The 11,889-nt window shown below is 51.8% G+C and overlaps 7 protein-coding genes across 7 annotated transcripts; 4 read left to right on the top strand and 3 right to left on the bottom strand.

Moving 5' to 3' along the window:
- Positions 1-64: 64 nt before the first annotated feature.
- On the bottom strand, positions 65-1,682 carry TGAM01_v207068 (hypothetical protein; the record flags this gene model as incomplete). The annotated part of the gene is made up of 3 exons (XM_018804179.1): positions 65-662; positions 716-1,197; positions 1,266-1,682. The coding sequence occupies 3 exons, from the start codon at positions 1,680-1,682 to the stop codon at positions 65-67; spliced, it is 1,497 nt and encodes a 498-aa protein (XP_018662608.1).
- Positions 1,683-2,109: 427 nt separating this feature from the next.
- TGAM01_v207066 (hypothetical protein) lies at positions 2,110-2,743 on the top strand (the record flags this gene model as incomplete). Its single annotated transcript, XM_018804180.2, has 2 exons — positions 2,110-2,339; positions 2,401-2,743. 2 exons carry the CDS (start codon positions 2,110-2,112, stop codon positions 2,741-2,743), a joined length of 573 nt encoding a protein of 190 aa, XP_018662609.2.
- A 284-nt stretch (positions 2,744-3,027) lies between these two features.
- On the bottom strand, positions 3,028-3,954 carry TGAM01_v207067 (hypothetical protein; the record flags this gene model as incomplete). The annotated part of the gene is made up of 1 exon (XM_018804181.1): positions 3,028-3,954. One exon carries the CDS (start codon positions 3,952-3,954, stop codon positions 3,028-3,030), a length of 927 nt encoding a protein of 308 aa, XP_018662610.1.
- A 740-nt stretch (positions 3,955-4,694) lies between these two features.
- TGAM01_v207065 (hypothetical protein) lies at positions 4,695-5,963 on the top strand (the record flags this gene model as incomplete). The annotated part of the gene is made up of 1 exon (XM_024550007.1): positions 4,695-5,963. One exon carries the CDS (start codon positions 4,695-4,697, stop codon positions 5,961-5,963), a length of 1,269 nt encoding a protein of 422 aa, XP_024405243.1.
- A 787-nt stretch (positions 5,964-6,750) lies between these two features.
- TGAM01_v207064 (hypothetical protein) lies at positions 6,751-7,959 on the top strand (the record flags this gene model as incomplete). The annotated part of the gene is made up of 1 exon (XM_018804183.1): positions 6,751-7,959. The coding sequence occupies one exon, from the start codon at positions 6,751-6,753 to the stop codon at positions 7,957-7,959; it is 1,209 nt and encodes a 402-aa protein (XP_018662612.1).
- Positions 7,960-8,334: 375 nt separating this feature from the next.
- On the bottom strand, positions 8,335-10,402 carry TGAM01_v207063 (hypothetical protein; the record flags this gene model as incomplete). Its single annotated transcript, XM_018804184.1, has 5 exons — positions 8,335-8,530; positions 8,589-9,196; positions 9,252-10,196; positions 10,261-10,266; positions 10,328-10,402. The coding sequence occupies 5 exons, from the start codon at positions 10,400-10,402 to the stop codon at positions 8,335-8,337; spliced, it is 1,830 nt and encodes a 609-aa protein (XP_018662613.1).
- A 603-nt stretch (positions 10,403-11,005) lies between these two features.
- TGAM01_v207062 (hypothetical protein) lies at positions 11,006-11,801 on the top strand (the record flags this gene model as incomplete). Its single annotated transcript, XM_018804185.1, has 3 exons — positions 11,006-11,158; positions 11,255-11,443; positions 11,508-11,801. 3 exons carry the CDS (start codon positions 11,006-11,008, stop codon positions 11,799-11,801), a joined length of 636 nt encoding a protein of 211 aa, XP_018662614.1.
- Positions 11,802-11,889: the final 88 nt, after the last annotated feature.

Raw genomic sequence — 11,889 nt, 5'->3', positions numbered from 1 at the left:
TTTCATTTCTCAAGTGGTATACACAGTCCGTTTCGACCTGTACTTGTTTCGTTTGTGTCTTCGTCTAGAACTCACCATCGCCGCCGTGTCCAACCATGTTCGCTCCCCAGAGGCCAACCAGTCCCCACCAGCCGATTCGCCATCCTCTCCAGAGACCCTCCATGCCTTGACCCTTCTTGTATGTCGGCTGGAGGTTCTTGGTCTTGAGTTTGCCTCGCTTGCTTACTACGGGCTTGGGTGGAATCTCCCGATTGCCCTCTTCGGTGACGATGTGATACATTGTACCGAAGACGCCGTAGTATTTCCCAATGGGCACAATGGTCTCCAGAGCCGGTTCGCCGTCATTGAGAGCTTCCAAATACTCAGGCTCAGAGAGCACGGAGAGCTGACCTCGGCGCAGAACGGTCTCTAGCGGAAGCTTAATCAGAATTCCAACTGAAGAGGCAACAAACTTTGCAACGGAAAATGTCATGGGCGCAAGCTCGCTTGTGACCATAAATTTGGTTTTTAAAGCCAAGGGAGTGGATAGAGTGAAGAGGGGGTTGATGAGGGAGTGGAGGATGGTAGGAGCAACGATGGCGGGGGGGCAGTAGTAGGACGGAAGAGCTCGAAGGCTTGCAATCGTCCTTCGCTGTCCCTTGAAGGGGTTGGTGAGAATCAATCTGGCATCATGTCAGTCCCAAAGCAAACGATATCGAATAGTTACGGTACATACCTCGTGCGGATGAGATCTAAAGGCGCAAGGGCAAGGCTAGTCGTGACAGCCGCGGCGGCAGCCACAAGTAATGAGGCCCAAGGGTACGGGGAAGCAATGTCGACAACACGATCGATGCTGTCTTTCACCCCCAGATCCGGCACATTGAAGACGGCGCTCAGGAAGCTTCTTGACCAGTTCTCTAGCAAAGACTGTAGAACGGTGTACAGAAAGGTTGCATTCGCTCCTTTCCATACTCCCCATGCGCCATCCCTCTGCCATAGCTGCCCAATGACGTCGAGAATAGCGTCGGGCCGGCGAAGATTTAAAAAGTGCTCGGGAAGAACTACTTCTTTCTTCGGCGTTGTTGGAGACTGCAGAGGCGACTCTGTGCGCCGACTACTAGGTCGCTTCTCGGGCTGGGGCTGGTTTTGGTTCCAGGGATTCGGTATGGTGGGATCGTTCGATGTGAAGTATGCCGGCTCCTCCCCGTCAGAATCCTCCTATTACAGTTTCCTGTTAGCAAACAACACATGGCATTGGCGAGTAACCCCAGGGAAACAACGCTTACATCAAATGCCGAGCCAGCTCGACTTGGTACCTGAGGTGCAGGAGCTGCCTCTGGCTCTGCAGCCACTGTAACGGCAGCTTTTTCGTCTTGATCCCGAGCCTGCAAGATCATCTTGGCAACCTCGAAAGGCTGCCCAATCAGTACGGACAGGTACTTCCATATCAGCTCGTCAACAAGCTCTCTGGCACTTTCGACGACCGACGGCGATGGCTCGCCAACCAACCCCTTGTAGTCGAGATCATTGAGCATGTGCTTCGCTTTGGAGGCGTATTTGGCGCCGCTAGCCACATCGTAGCTGTTGCCACCGGAAAACGGATTCGAGCTGGGGATCGATACCGGTTCGGCCTGCTGTTCGATCGTGGGAGGCCGGTAGTACGGCCGTAGAGGGTTCACGGTTTCTTCTTTTAGGGACGCCATGATTTATTTAAGAAGAGAGAGATTCCAGATCCCCGTCTTTTTTTGCAAATACCCAAGTTGGGCTCCTGAGGTCGAGTCATTGAAGAGCTGGGGGGGGGAGCTACTGTTTGTGCCTCCCCCGGTAGATGAATTGTGCAGCCGATAAGCATCGTTATCGGGCGGCGGACATTTCACGCTACCAAGAATTTCCAGCTTCGGAGATGCGAGCCTCCAGCGAACCGGAGACGGTTTATTAACGAGCGTATCCGGATCTACTCTTTTGTGGTTCTTTCTGTCGTAAATTTGCTTTGACACGGTCTTGGGATACCGGCGATCCTGCAGCGTTGCCCAATTTCAGTTTGCGACGACGATATATAGGCCTTCTTCGCCTCCGTCGCAATTTTTCTTTCTAGCTGCCACCGAGTTCCGATACGATCCAACGCTCCACATGTCGGCGTCCAAAACACTCTCGCGAAGCCTGGCGAGGCTATCGCAAGTGGGATACCGTCCCTTCATGAATGCGCCGCCTAAAAGCCTTATTTCCACCAGTGCCTCAACTCAATGCGCTCCTATATTCAGGGCTCTGCAGTCTCGTCAGTTGCCTCTGAGCCGACGAGCATTCTCCACAACGCCCCAGCAGCGGCACGGCCATGTCACCCCGCCAAAGGCCGGCGAAGAGTGAGCAACAAGCGATTTTGGCCACGAATTGGAGTTTTCACAATTGCTAATAAGTGCGCAGACTCTGGGTCACATTTATTGACAAGGATGGCGAGGAACACAAGTTTGCTGTCTCGGCCGGTGATAACCTGCTCGATATTGCCCAGGCCAACGATCTGGAGATGGAGGGCGCCTGCGGGGGTTCATGCGCATGCTCGACTTGCCATGTCATTGTAGAGGGAGAAGATCACTATGACCAGATGCCCGAGCCCGAAGACGACGAGAACGATATGCTGGATCTCGCCTTTGGCTTGACCGAGACGAGTCGTCTGGGCTGCCAGGTCAAGATGACAAAAGAGCTGGACGGCTTGGTTGTCAGGCTGCCTTCCATGACGAGGAATATGCAGGCTAGCGACTTCCAATGAATAAATAGGAGTCTCTTAATGTTGATATGACGAATAGACGAAGAAGGAGCCTTGTATTTTTAATGTTGAACAAGCATAGAAGCGGTGGGAGAGGCCGGCGAGCCTCGGTTGGACACAGAGCATTGCCCTAGGAGGGGGTATCTTTGATGTGAAATATTGTATACCTAGTGATAGTAACTAAAATCTCAAGACAGGCCGAAAATCGCTCCCTATATAGATACATATTGTGGAGGGAAAAACCATAAGCAAGAACAAATGCACAAAAAAAATATGAATATTACCCCCTACGCCTCTTCCAAAGGAGCCTTCTTTAAACCGCCTCCTCCCGAAGCAATCAGGTCCAAAAAGCCCTTCTTGCTCATCTCATTGATCTTCTCGTCTCTCGTATTTTTACCAATGACACCCTCCTTCCTGACACTTTTCTCTGCATCAGCAGCCTGTACCTGGGCGGCTCTTACAGCATTGAACATGCGGATGACACCTCTCTGGGCGGTCTTGCGCAGGCCCTTCTCAATGGCCAGGATATCGGAAGTTGTCATTTCCGGCTCACCCGACTCATCGATTGTCGCTACCAAAATATCCTTGACACGACCCTTTTCCAACGCAACTCTCTTCTGCTCCTTGAGCTTTCTCCGGGCCTTGGCCTCCAGCGCAATATCCACGGCAGCTTTGGAAGCCTCATGCGCAGCAGCGCTTCGCGACAAGACTGGATCTGACCGTTTTGATGCGGATAGCTTGGTTGATAGAATCTTGGACAGAGACGTAGCGAACGCAGTGGGGTCGTTTCGTTTTGACTTTGTCTTTGTTTCGCCCATGTCAAACTCCTCCATGTCGTCGTCCTCGTCGTCATTTTCCGACTCGCTTCTCTCTTCTTCTGCCTCTTCCATGTCTTCGTTGTCGTCTTCCTCTTGTTGCGCAGCCTTGCGCTTTGGCTGTTTTGACTTTTTGTTCTCGGCATTGGCCTTCTTCACCACGGGTGTTTCCTCATCTGAGCTGGATGACAAGTTTTCATCAGCATCAGCGCCATCGTCCGCGGGCGCATTGTGAATGTCGTCGTCGGAATCTAGCAGATTGACAGCGTCAAAGGCCTGCTGTTCCTGCTCTTCTTCATTGTCTGAGTCGCTGTTGTACGCTTGTGCTTGTCGCTGCTTTTTAGTTGGGCGATGTGATTTGTTATCATGGCGTCTCTTCTTGTTCGGTAGTCCCGCCATTGTGTCGAATTGCTTTGGTAGTGATCTGGTGATGCCGTCTCCAGGATCTTCCTAAAAATTCAAAAAAGTTCTGGGCCAGGACCGATTTTGCCGGGTACAACTTTTTCGCTGGAGCTGCGGCTGCGCAATGGGGAAGGCGGTGACGGTGCCCCGCTAGAGAGCTTTCAGTAAGCGGAGGTACGTACTCTGGACCCTCGCGCAGCATCGCAGCTCGGGGTGTCACGCCAAGTTGAGATCCCTCAGGATTTGTTTTTTGTGACGTACGACCGCAGCAGCGTTTTGGCGAAAAATCATATCTTACGGTTAATGATAGATTCTTCTCACTTCCAGAATTCAATAACCAAGGCTGGCAACTACAATTGCAACGCCATTCATCTCTCTCCAGTTATTTACACTTGGCGGTTCAAAAGCCCGATTCGGGGTCGGCTTTTTAGCGGGGCAATAGCCGGTGCCATTCGGCGCATCTCCATTGAGCTTGGCAGCAGCATTGCGCGCTTTCATTAAGAGCTTCACGAGAGCTTCTTTGAGAGCTTCACTGGGTGCTCCATCACGCAACGCATCCTATCAGCTTCATCTTCCACCTCTCACTTCATTCGACAACGCTGGTACAGCGGCCTTGGCCAAGTCTCCAGCGGAAGAGCCAGTGACCTGTCAAACTGGTCCTCCGCTCTTTGCTCTCTGAATACATTACAACCGACAAGAAAAAGCGTAGTTACTTGACGACCTGTAATTACGCAATCATGTTCGGCCAATATTCCCTAAACACCAGTCCTACCGATAACAACTACCGGGCGCCGAAGCTCAACCACAAGAAGTCTCGCTTTGGCTGCCAGCGATGTCGCATGCGTCGCGTGAAATGTAACGAGGCAAAGCCAGCATGTCACCACTGTGAGCGTCATAGAGCGCAGTGCATCTATGATCGGCTTCCGCGGAGTGCAAAGAGCAGAGAGTCGTCTCCGGCATCTTCATCTCGGCCCCTTACTGGTGAGGCCAGGACCTCTGAGAGTGGCTCTGACAAACAGTCTCCTCTGTCATCGGTGGACACGTTGGATGACGATGCCCCGGAATCAAAACAGCGGCGGCTTCTGGAGGCGAGACTGATGCATCTCTATCTCACCGAGACGGGTCCCTCCTTGCCTATCGATGACATAACTCGCCCAGTCTTCGCCAACATGATGCCCAAGCTAGCCCTAGACTCAGAAGCCCTGCTGTATTCCATTTATGCTCTCGCAGCCATCCATTCGTGCGTGTGCAAATTAGATTCTACTTATGACGGACTCGATGTTCATAGGAAGTATTTAGCAATGGCTTTGCACGAACATACAAAGGATATTGCGGAGCTCAGCGAGTCGAATTTCGAAAGCGTGTTTCTCACGACGCATTTGTTGCGCGTGTGCATGTTTGCCAATCTGCGATTTCGAGACCGTTCACCGTATACTCCTCCTCTCGAATGGATATTAACAACGGGGACGCAGCAAGCCCTCTTCAATAAAGCTTGGCCCATTATCAGGGCTCATCCGGAATCCATTGCGGCGCGTATGTTGACGACCTCACCCATCATATACGATGCCGAGGAAAGATTCGGCGAGAGCCAACGAAAATGCCTCGAGTATGTCCTTGAGCGCGACGCTGAAGACGAAGCGTCCGAGCCGTGGGATCCAGAGATACAGGACGCGTATGAGACGACGCTCAGCTACCTCGGCGGCTGTTTGCAACTGCTGGATCCCAGTAGTGAAAGATTCAACGTCAACGACGCGAGGAGGAGGATGATCCTTTTCCCCCTGGCCGTGAAGAAGAGTTTTCTCGATCTCACGCAAGAGGCTCGCCCGCGGGCCATGGTGGTCATGGCGTACTATTTTGCAATTCTTGTCATCGAGACGACGTGGTGGGTTGGCGACGTGAGGACGCTGGAGGTGCGGGCCATTGCCGAGAGCCTGCCAGCCAAGTGGCTCAAGATGGTCGAGTGGCCATTGCGAGTAGTAGAAGCTGGAGCTATTCTGCCGATTTAACGAGAAATCTGGGGGTCAAAGAGGACGAAGCGGAATGTTGTTTCCATCTAGCCAGCGTTTGTTTAGAGTGAAGTCTCTGGTACGAAGTAGGTACTGGCAGCAAAAGTACATGCAGTAAATAGAAGAACAATAGCGTCAAATCTCCTGCTGAACAACACCCCCTCACAAAGTATTGATTGCTTATACTACCAATGTCCATCCTCCTATCCACATTACGTGTTGCTTGCAGCTTCGTTCTCGCTTTCGACTTATACACCAATCCAGATCGTTCTCGTTCTTCTGAATGGGGTTTAGCCTCTCTGATCCATCATGCAGCTCGCTTTCGCTCTGTCAGTACTAGTAGCGCCACCATAACACCATCCCCAACTGAAGCGCTGTGCGTTCTGAAGAGGCAGCAGTACATTGTGTATGAACCTCATCGTGGTATCTGGTGGAAACTATGACACTCCAATCTTCGCTTTCGCTTTGTGGGCGAGAAGATGTCGAAATATCCGCATTACCTCGGCATTATTGTCCGCGTTGCCCGTGTAAGTGGCAGCAGGATGGGCTTCATAAAAAAGATATAAAGGCTCGACTGGCGACGTTAAGAGAGCAGCTTTATGATCGGAATCAGATCAAATACCAAGCAATACTATCAGTTACAATTCACAAGACTATTCCCATTACTTACCCGTTTTAAATAAAATTTTTGTTGAAACTCTCGCTTCACATCTCTCAACTCTTCAACTCTCAGGTTATAGAAGCCAGAGCAAAAGTAACTTCAAACAAAAGGCACAATACTCCCACAATGCTCCAACTAAGCCCCGATACGAGCTTCCACTTCGAAATCCTCCGCGCCGTCTCCCTCGCGCCCTACCAAGGCGCCGACGTGGGCGAAGTCCTCACCGCCGCCACAAAGATCATCCCAGGCGACTTCGAAAGCTACTACACTGCTTTCAACGACCTCGCCGTCCGCGTACACGCACAGGCTGAAGGGATTGATGCGAGCAAGTATCCGGTTTCTGCAAGGAACGCCTACTTCAGGGAGGCAACGTACCTCCGCAGCGCCGAATTCTACCTCCATGGCAACTGGGAGGACTCGCGCATAAACTCCACCTTTGCCAGACACAGATCCGCCTTTGACAAAGCCCTTGCGCTGCTCCCCGTGCCTGGCCAGAGAGTCACGCTCAAGGCTCAGGGGTTTGATGTCCCGGCCATCTTCTATGGCTGTGGACGCCCCGGCCGCCGGCCAACTATTCTCATGGGCAACGGCTATGACGGCTATCAGGAGGAGCTCTACCATGTTGCCGTCGAGGCTGCGCTCACCAGGGGCATCAACGTGATTACTTACGAAGGACCCGGCCAGCCCACCGTCCGCCGCGAGCAAAACGCCGGCTTCATCCACGACTGGGAGCGAGTCGCGTCTCCAATTGTTGACTATGTGCTTACACGAGATGATGTCGATCCCACAGCCATTGGCATTTGGGGATACTCGCTGGGCGGATATCTCGCTGCTCGTGCTGCGGCCTTTGAGCCTCGTCTCGCTGCCGTCATGGCCATCGACGGGGCCAACGACGTTGGAACCACAATCCACGACAAGTTTCCTCCAGAGATGGAGGCTCTATACCAATCAGGCAACAAAGAAGCTCTTGACCAGGCCATGGCGCAAGTCTTGGCCTCTCCGGGGGCGCCTACTCCTCTCCGCTGGGCTGTGACGCATGGCTTGTGGGCGTTTAATATCAAGTCGCCGTTTGAATGGGCAGCCAAGTTCGTCGACTTCAAGCTAGGCGATGCTATCCACAATATCAAGGTGCCATTCTTCGTGGCTGATGCAGAGGATGACGATGTCATGTCGCGGGAGGCAAAGGCCGTGGCAGACGCAGTCGGGGAGAATGCGACGTACCACTTGTTCACGACGGAAGATGGAGCTGGAGCGCACTGCTCTATTGGAGCGGCGGTGCTCCAGAATCAAGTTGTCTTCGACTGGTTCCAAGAGGTGATGTCGAAGAGGGCTTAAAGGAACGAAGTTTGAGAATTCAGAGCATGTAGGTACATTGTTTCAAACAGAGTTATATAAGAAGAAATAGCGCAGCATATTGTAAGCCACAAACCTCAAACGCTTTGTTTCCATACATAAAACCCAATAGAAAAGCAATACGCCCATCATAAAACTTGTTATCGTGTGAAAACCTCCCCATATAACTCAAATGGCCCCATTGCATCCCAAAACATATTCAGTGTATGACCATCCATACACAAACTGTCATCATATGTGCCTCAACATACATGTATAGGTTTAAAGGAACGCCCCAGCCAAAGGACAAACAGATTCCCAAAGGCAGATGCCAAACAAACTCCAAATTGTCTCGTCTTCCCGTGATATAGGGAAGGCTTACCAATTCTTAAGCCGATCCCAGAAAGAACCTGAAGCAGCCTTTTTCTCCTCTTCAGCGGGCAGTGGCGGCGCAGTGATGGTTGTGTTCCACTTCTCCTCGCCACTAATAAAGAGACGATACAGAAGCTTGCTGTCGCCATCCTCTTCTTCGATAGTAAAGGCACCAAACTTGGACATGCCAGAGTGATGATATCTGTAGGTATTGTTAAAACTTTTCTTCAGTGGCATCAATGGGGTCACAGCAAACTTACTGGATCAAAACGTCTTCATTGTCCACTTGCTTATACGAAGGGATAGGGGAAGCAAACTGGTTGAGCGGACTTGTAGAGAACTCGTAGACAGTGGCCTCCTCTGGCCAGTCAGATTCTGGCGGGGGCGGGAACTTAGTCGCTGCGAATTCATGTCTATCGCCAGACAAGACCACAACTCCGACTCCTCGAGCAGAAACGCCCCACATGGCTTCAAGAACCTTCTTTCGCTCGACCAAGAATCCGCCCCAGGTATCCTTTACATTCACAGGCCAGTTCTTGGTAAATGGAATAGATGATGCGACAAACTTCCATCTGACGCCCTGGGGCTCCGGGCGTTTGAGCCAGGCCAGAAAATCAGCCAACTGGTCAGCACCCAGCATCGTCTTCTCTGTATCCTCAAAAGGTGTCTTGTTGCTAGATCGGTAGCTGCGAGTGTCGAGCATAAAGAAGCTCACGGGACCCTGCACAAATTCAAACCAGGTAGCGCCAGGGCGGCGCTCACTCTTCGTGCCTGCAGCTATAGCAGCTGGAGGGTTGATCTGAGCTTGATATATGTGCCAGGGGTCCACGGCATTTTTGTAAATACCAGTAGTGTTTGCATCCCAGTCCTGTTTTGTATTAGCCGGATGCCAAAGACGCAGCACATCAGTGAGAAAAACTTACATTTGCAATCTCATGATCATCAAGGACATGAATCCAGCTCAAGTTTTGGCCAACAGTGGGCCACTCCGGAGAGGCATAGACCTGACGATACTGCATACGATACTCCTCAGCGGACTTTCCAAAGCGCTCGGGAACATCGACGTAGATGAAATCGCCCAAGAAGAGCATAAACTGAGCACTTAGTTCAGGCAATCTCTTGGCGAGATTCCGTAGGCCCGGAATTGCAAGGGGGTGGTCCAAGGGATTGTAAGGGAAACGAGGTAAGATGCACGAAGTAGACAAAAACGTATATTTGCCTCCATTCTGAACCGGCATCTTACCAGGCTTGGGTGCAGCCGTCAGTTCACCCGTGTGGTTGTTCGAGGTCCTCCATTCATACTTTTGCTGCTCTGTATAGCTCAGGAGCGGAATCGTAAGCGCGCCGGTGAAATCAGTCTCATTGGTGGTCGCTTTCACACTGCCAACAGACTGCCAAATGAGACCGTTGTAGTGTCGGATCTGGAATGTGACGGGCATCTTGGTCTGGTCGGGCTCTCGAATAAGAAAATTGGCCTCGTTGTGCGAGACAAACCCAAGTCGCACAAAAGACAGGTCATTAGCCGGGTAATACCACCTGGCACGGTACAGAGCGTCGGCAGTAAGACCAACAAACACCAGGTTAATGAGAAAGCTCAGCAGAGAACTGAACGGTCGCTTCGAACTAGGAGCGCCATAAAAGATGATTTTCCATGCTGGGACATCTTTTCCGGCAAAAGAGATGGTTTCTTTCACATCCACCTCCTCGGCGACAAGCTCCTCATCGTCATCGTCATCGATTACAGCTTCTTTGATAGTGACATCAACGCGATCACCCACAACTTCAAGCTCGGGTGAGGAGAACAGGCTCGTCAAGAAGGACGGGATGTATATGGCGAACAGGGCGAAGATGATGGACGGCAGATGAGCCTAAGCGTGGTTAGGCTGGCGTGTTTACTTACTTTCACGGCCTCACGGGCAACGGCAGACTTACAGGAAACTATGCAGGGCGTCAGCTAACATTACACACATCCGGGCACAAATCAGAGGCCAGCACGTACAGCACGGAAAAAGGCAATGGACCCTATCCTTATTGCGACCGAAGACGCATTGGCGACGGTTCTTTGGATGGCCATCTTGAGCAAGATGCCAGCTCGGCTCCCCGCAATGTGAGACGGGTCACTGAGAGGAGCAGGCCACTTGTAAGCAGTAATCAGAGAGGGGTTGAGGAGATGCGAATCAAAGCAGCGAAGCAAGAAAGAGGTCAAAATGTGCTCCCATCACCTCATGACGATGAGAATTTGGAAAGGAATAGAAAGCAGCTGGAAGGCGAGATTGCGGAATCGACGTCACCTCCCAATAAGAATAACAAACTGAGCGCGGGTGCGGGTGCACGCCAATGATGTAGCGGTGTCTCAGCCTGTGGCTAAGAGTGGTGCCGCCAATTTCCAAAACGCTGCTAAGGCAGAACCCGCTATTGCAGGCGATCCCACGCTGTGGCACCAGCGCCATAGGCATCAATGCAGAGCCTCTAGTGCGAGTGCGTGGGATCAGGGGTCGGCGGTGCAAAATTCCGCTCCGAAGTGCTCTCCCGGCAATTGCCCCCTAGCAGCTGTGGCTGGAGTGGCTGGTGGGCTGGACAGCTGCAGTGCAGTGTCGTAGAGTAGGCTTGCGCCAATGTGTCCCATTCAAGCCTCCCTGACAAGCACCTGGACAACGTCGACCAGCACAACGACACGATGAGATTCCCGACGCTGATAGCCGGCCTGATGGCCTTTATGGCCACCAATGTTGCTGCGACAGCATTGACCTACAAGCTTGCTGCGAACGAAAAGGCTTGCTTCTATGCGACCACGAAGAACCAGGACGAGAAGGTCGCCTTTTATTTCGCTGTTAGTTGGCGCCAGCCCCGTTGCGTTGCATTGCTGCATTGAGATGCACGCAACCCATCTTGGACACGAATATACTGATCATAGCGGCTGAAACAGGTTCAATCGGGTGGTTCGTTTGATGTCGACTACCTCGTCGAGGGTCCCGGTGGAAAGGTCATCCTGCAAGGCGAAAAAGAGCGACAGGGCGACTTCGTCTTCACTGCGCAGCTGATTGGAGAGTACTCGTTCTGCTTCGACAACGAGATGAGCACATTTTCTGAGAAATTCGTCGACTTCGAGATTGCTGTTAGTAGAAAGCAGCAAACCCATCTATGAACATGGCGTTCAAGCTAATCATCCTCCCTCCTAGGTCGAAAACGAGTCCCGAACCGCCCAGCTGCCCTCCAAACAGGGCTCATCACCAGAACAGACCTCGGTCCTGGAGGAATCCATCTTCAAGATCTCCGGCCAGCTGTCTACCATTTCCCGAAACCAAAAGTACTTTAGAACACGTGAGAACCGCAACTTCAGCACCGTTTCAAGCACAGAGAAGCGCATTGTCAACTTCAGCATGATCCAGATTGCTCTTATTGTCTGCATGGGTGCGCTGCAGGTATTCGTCGTCAGATTCTTCTTCCAGGGTGCTCGCAAGGGCTACGTTTGAGCGTATCGTGTAGTCAAGTGGTTTTACGTCTACATCTGTATACATAAAAAGTAGGTCAGGCACTAGGCTGCTAGTTGACACAAGAATG

Source organism: Trichoderma gamsii (genome assembly GCF_001481775.2).
Source record: "Trichoderma gamsii strain T6085 chromosome Unknown Scaffold_25.2, whole genome shotgun sequence".
In the NCBI taxonomy this organism is placed as follows: Eukaryota; Fungi; Ascomycota; class Sordariomycetes; order Hypocreales; family Hypocreaceae; genus Trichoderma; species Trichoderma gamsii.
Note: the sequence above shows the minus strand (reverse complement) of the source record. Positions and strands in the feature narration are given on the sequence as shown.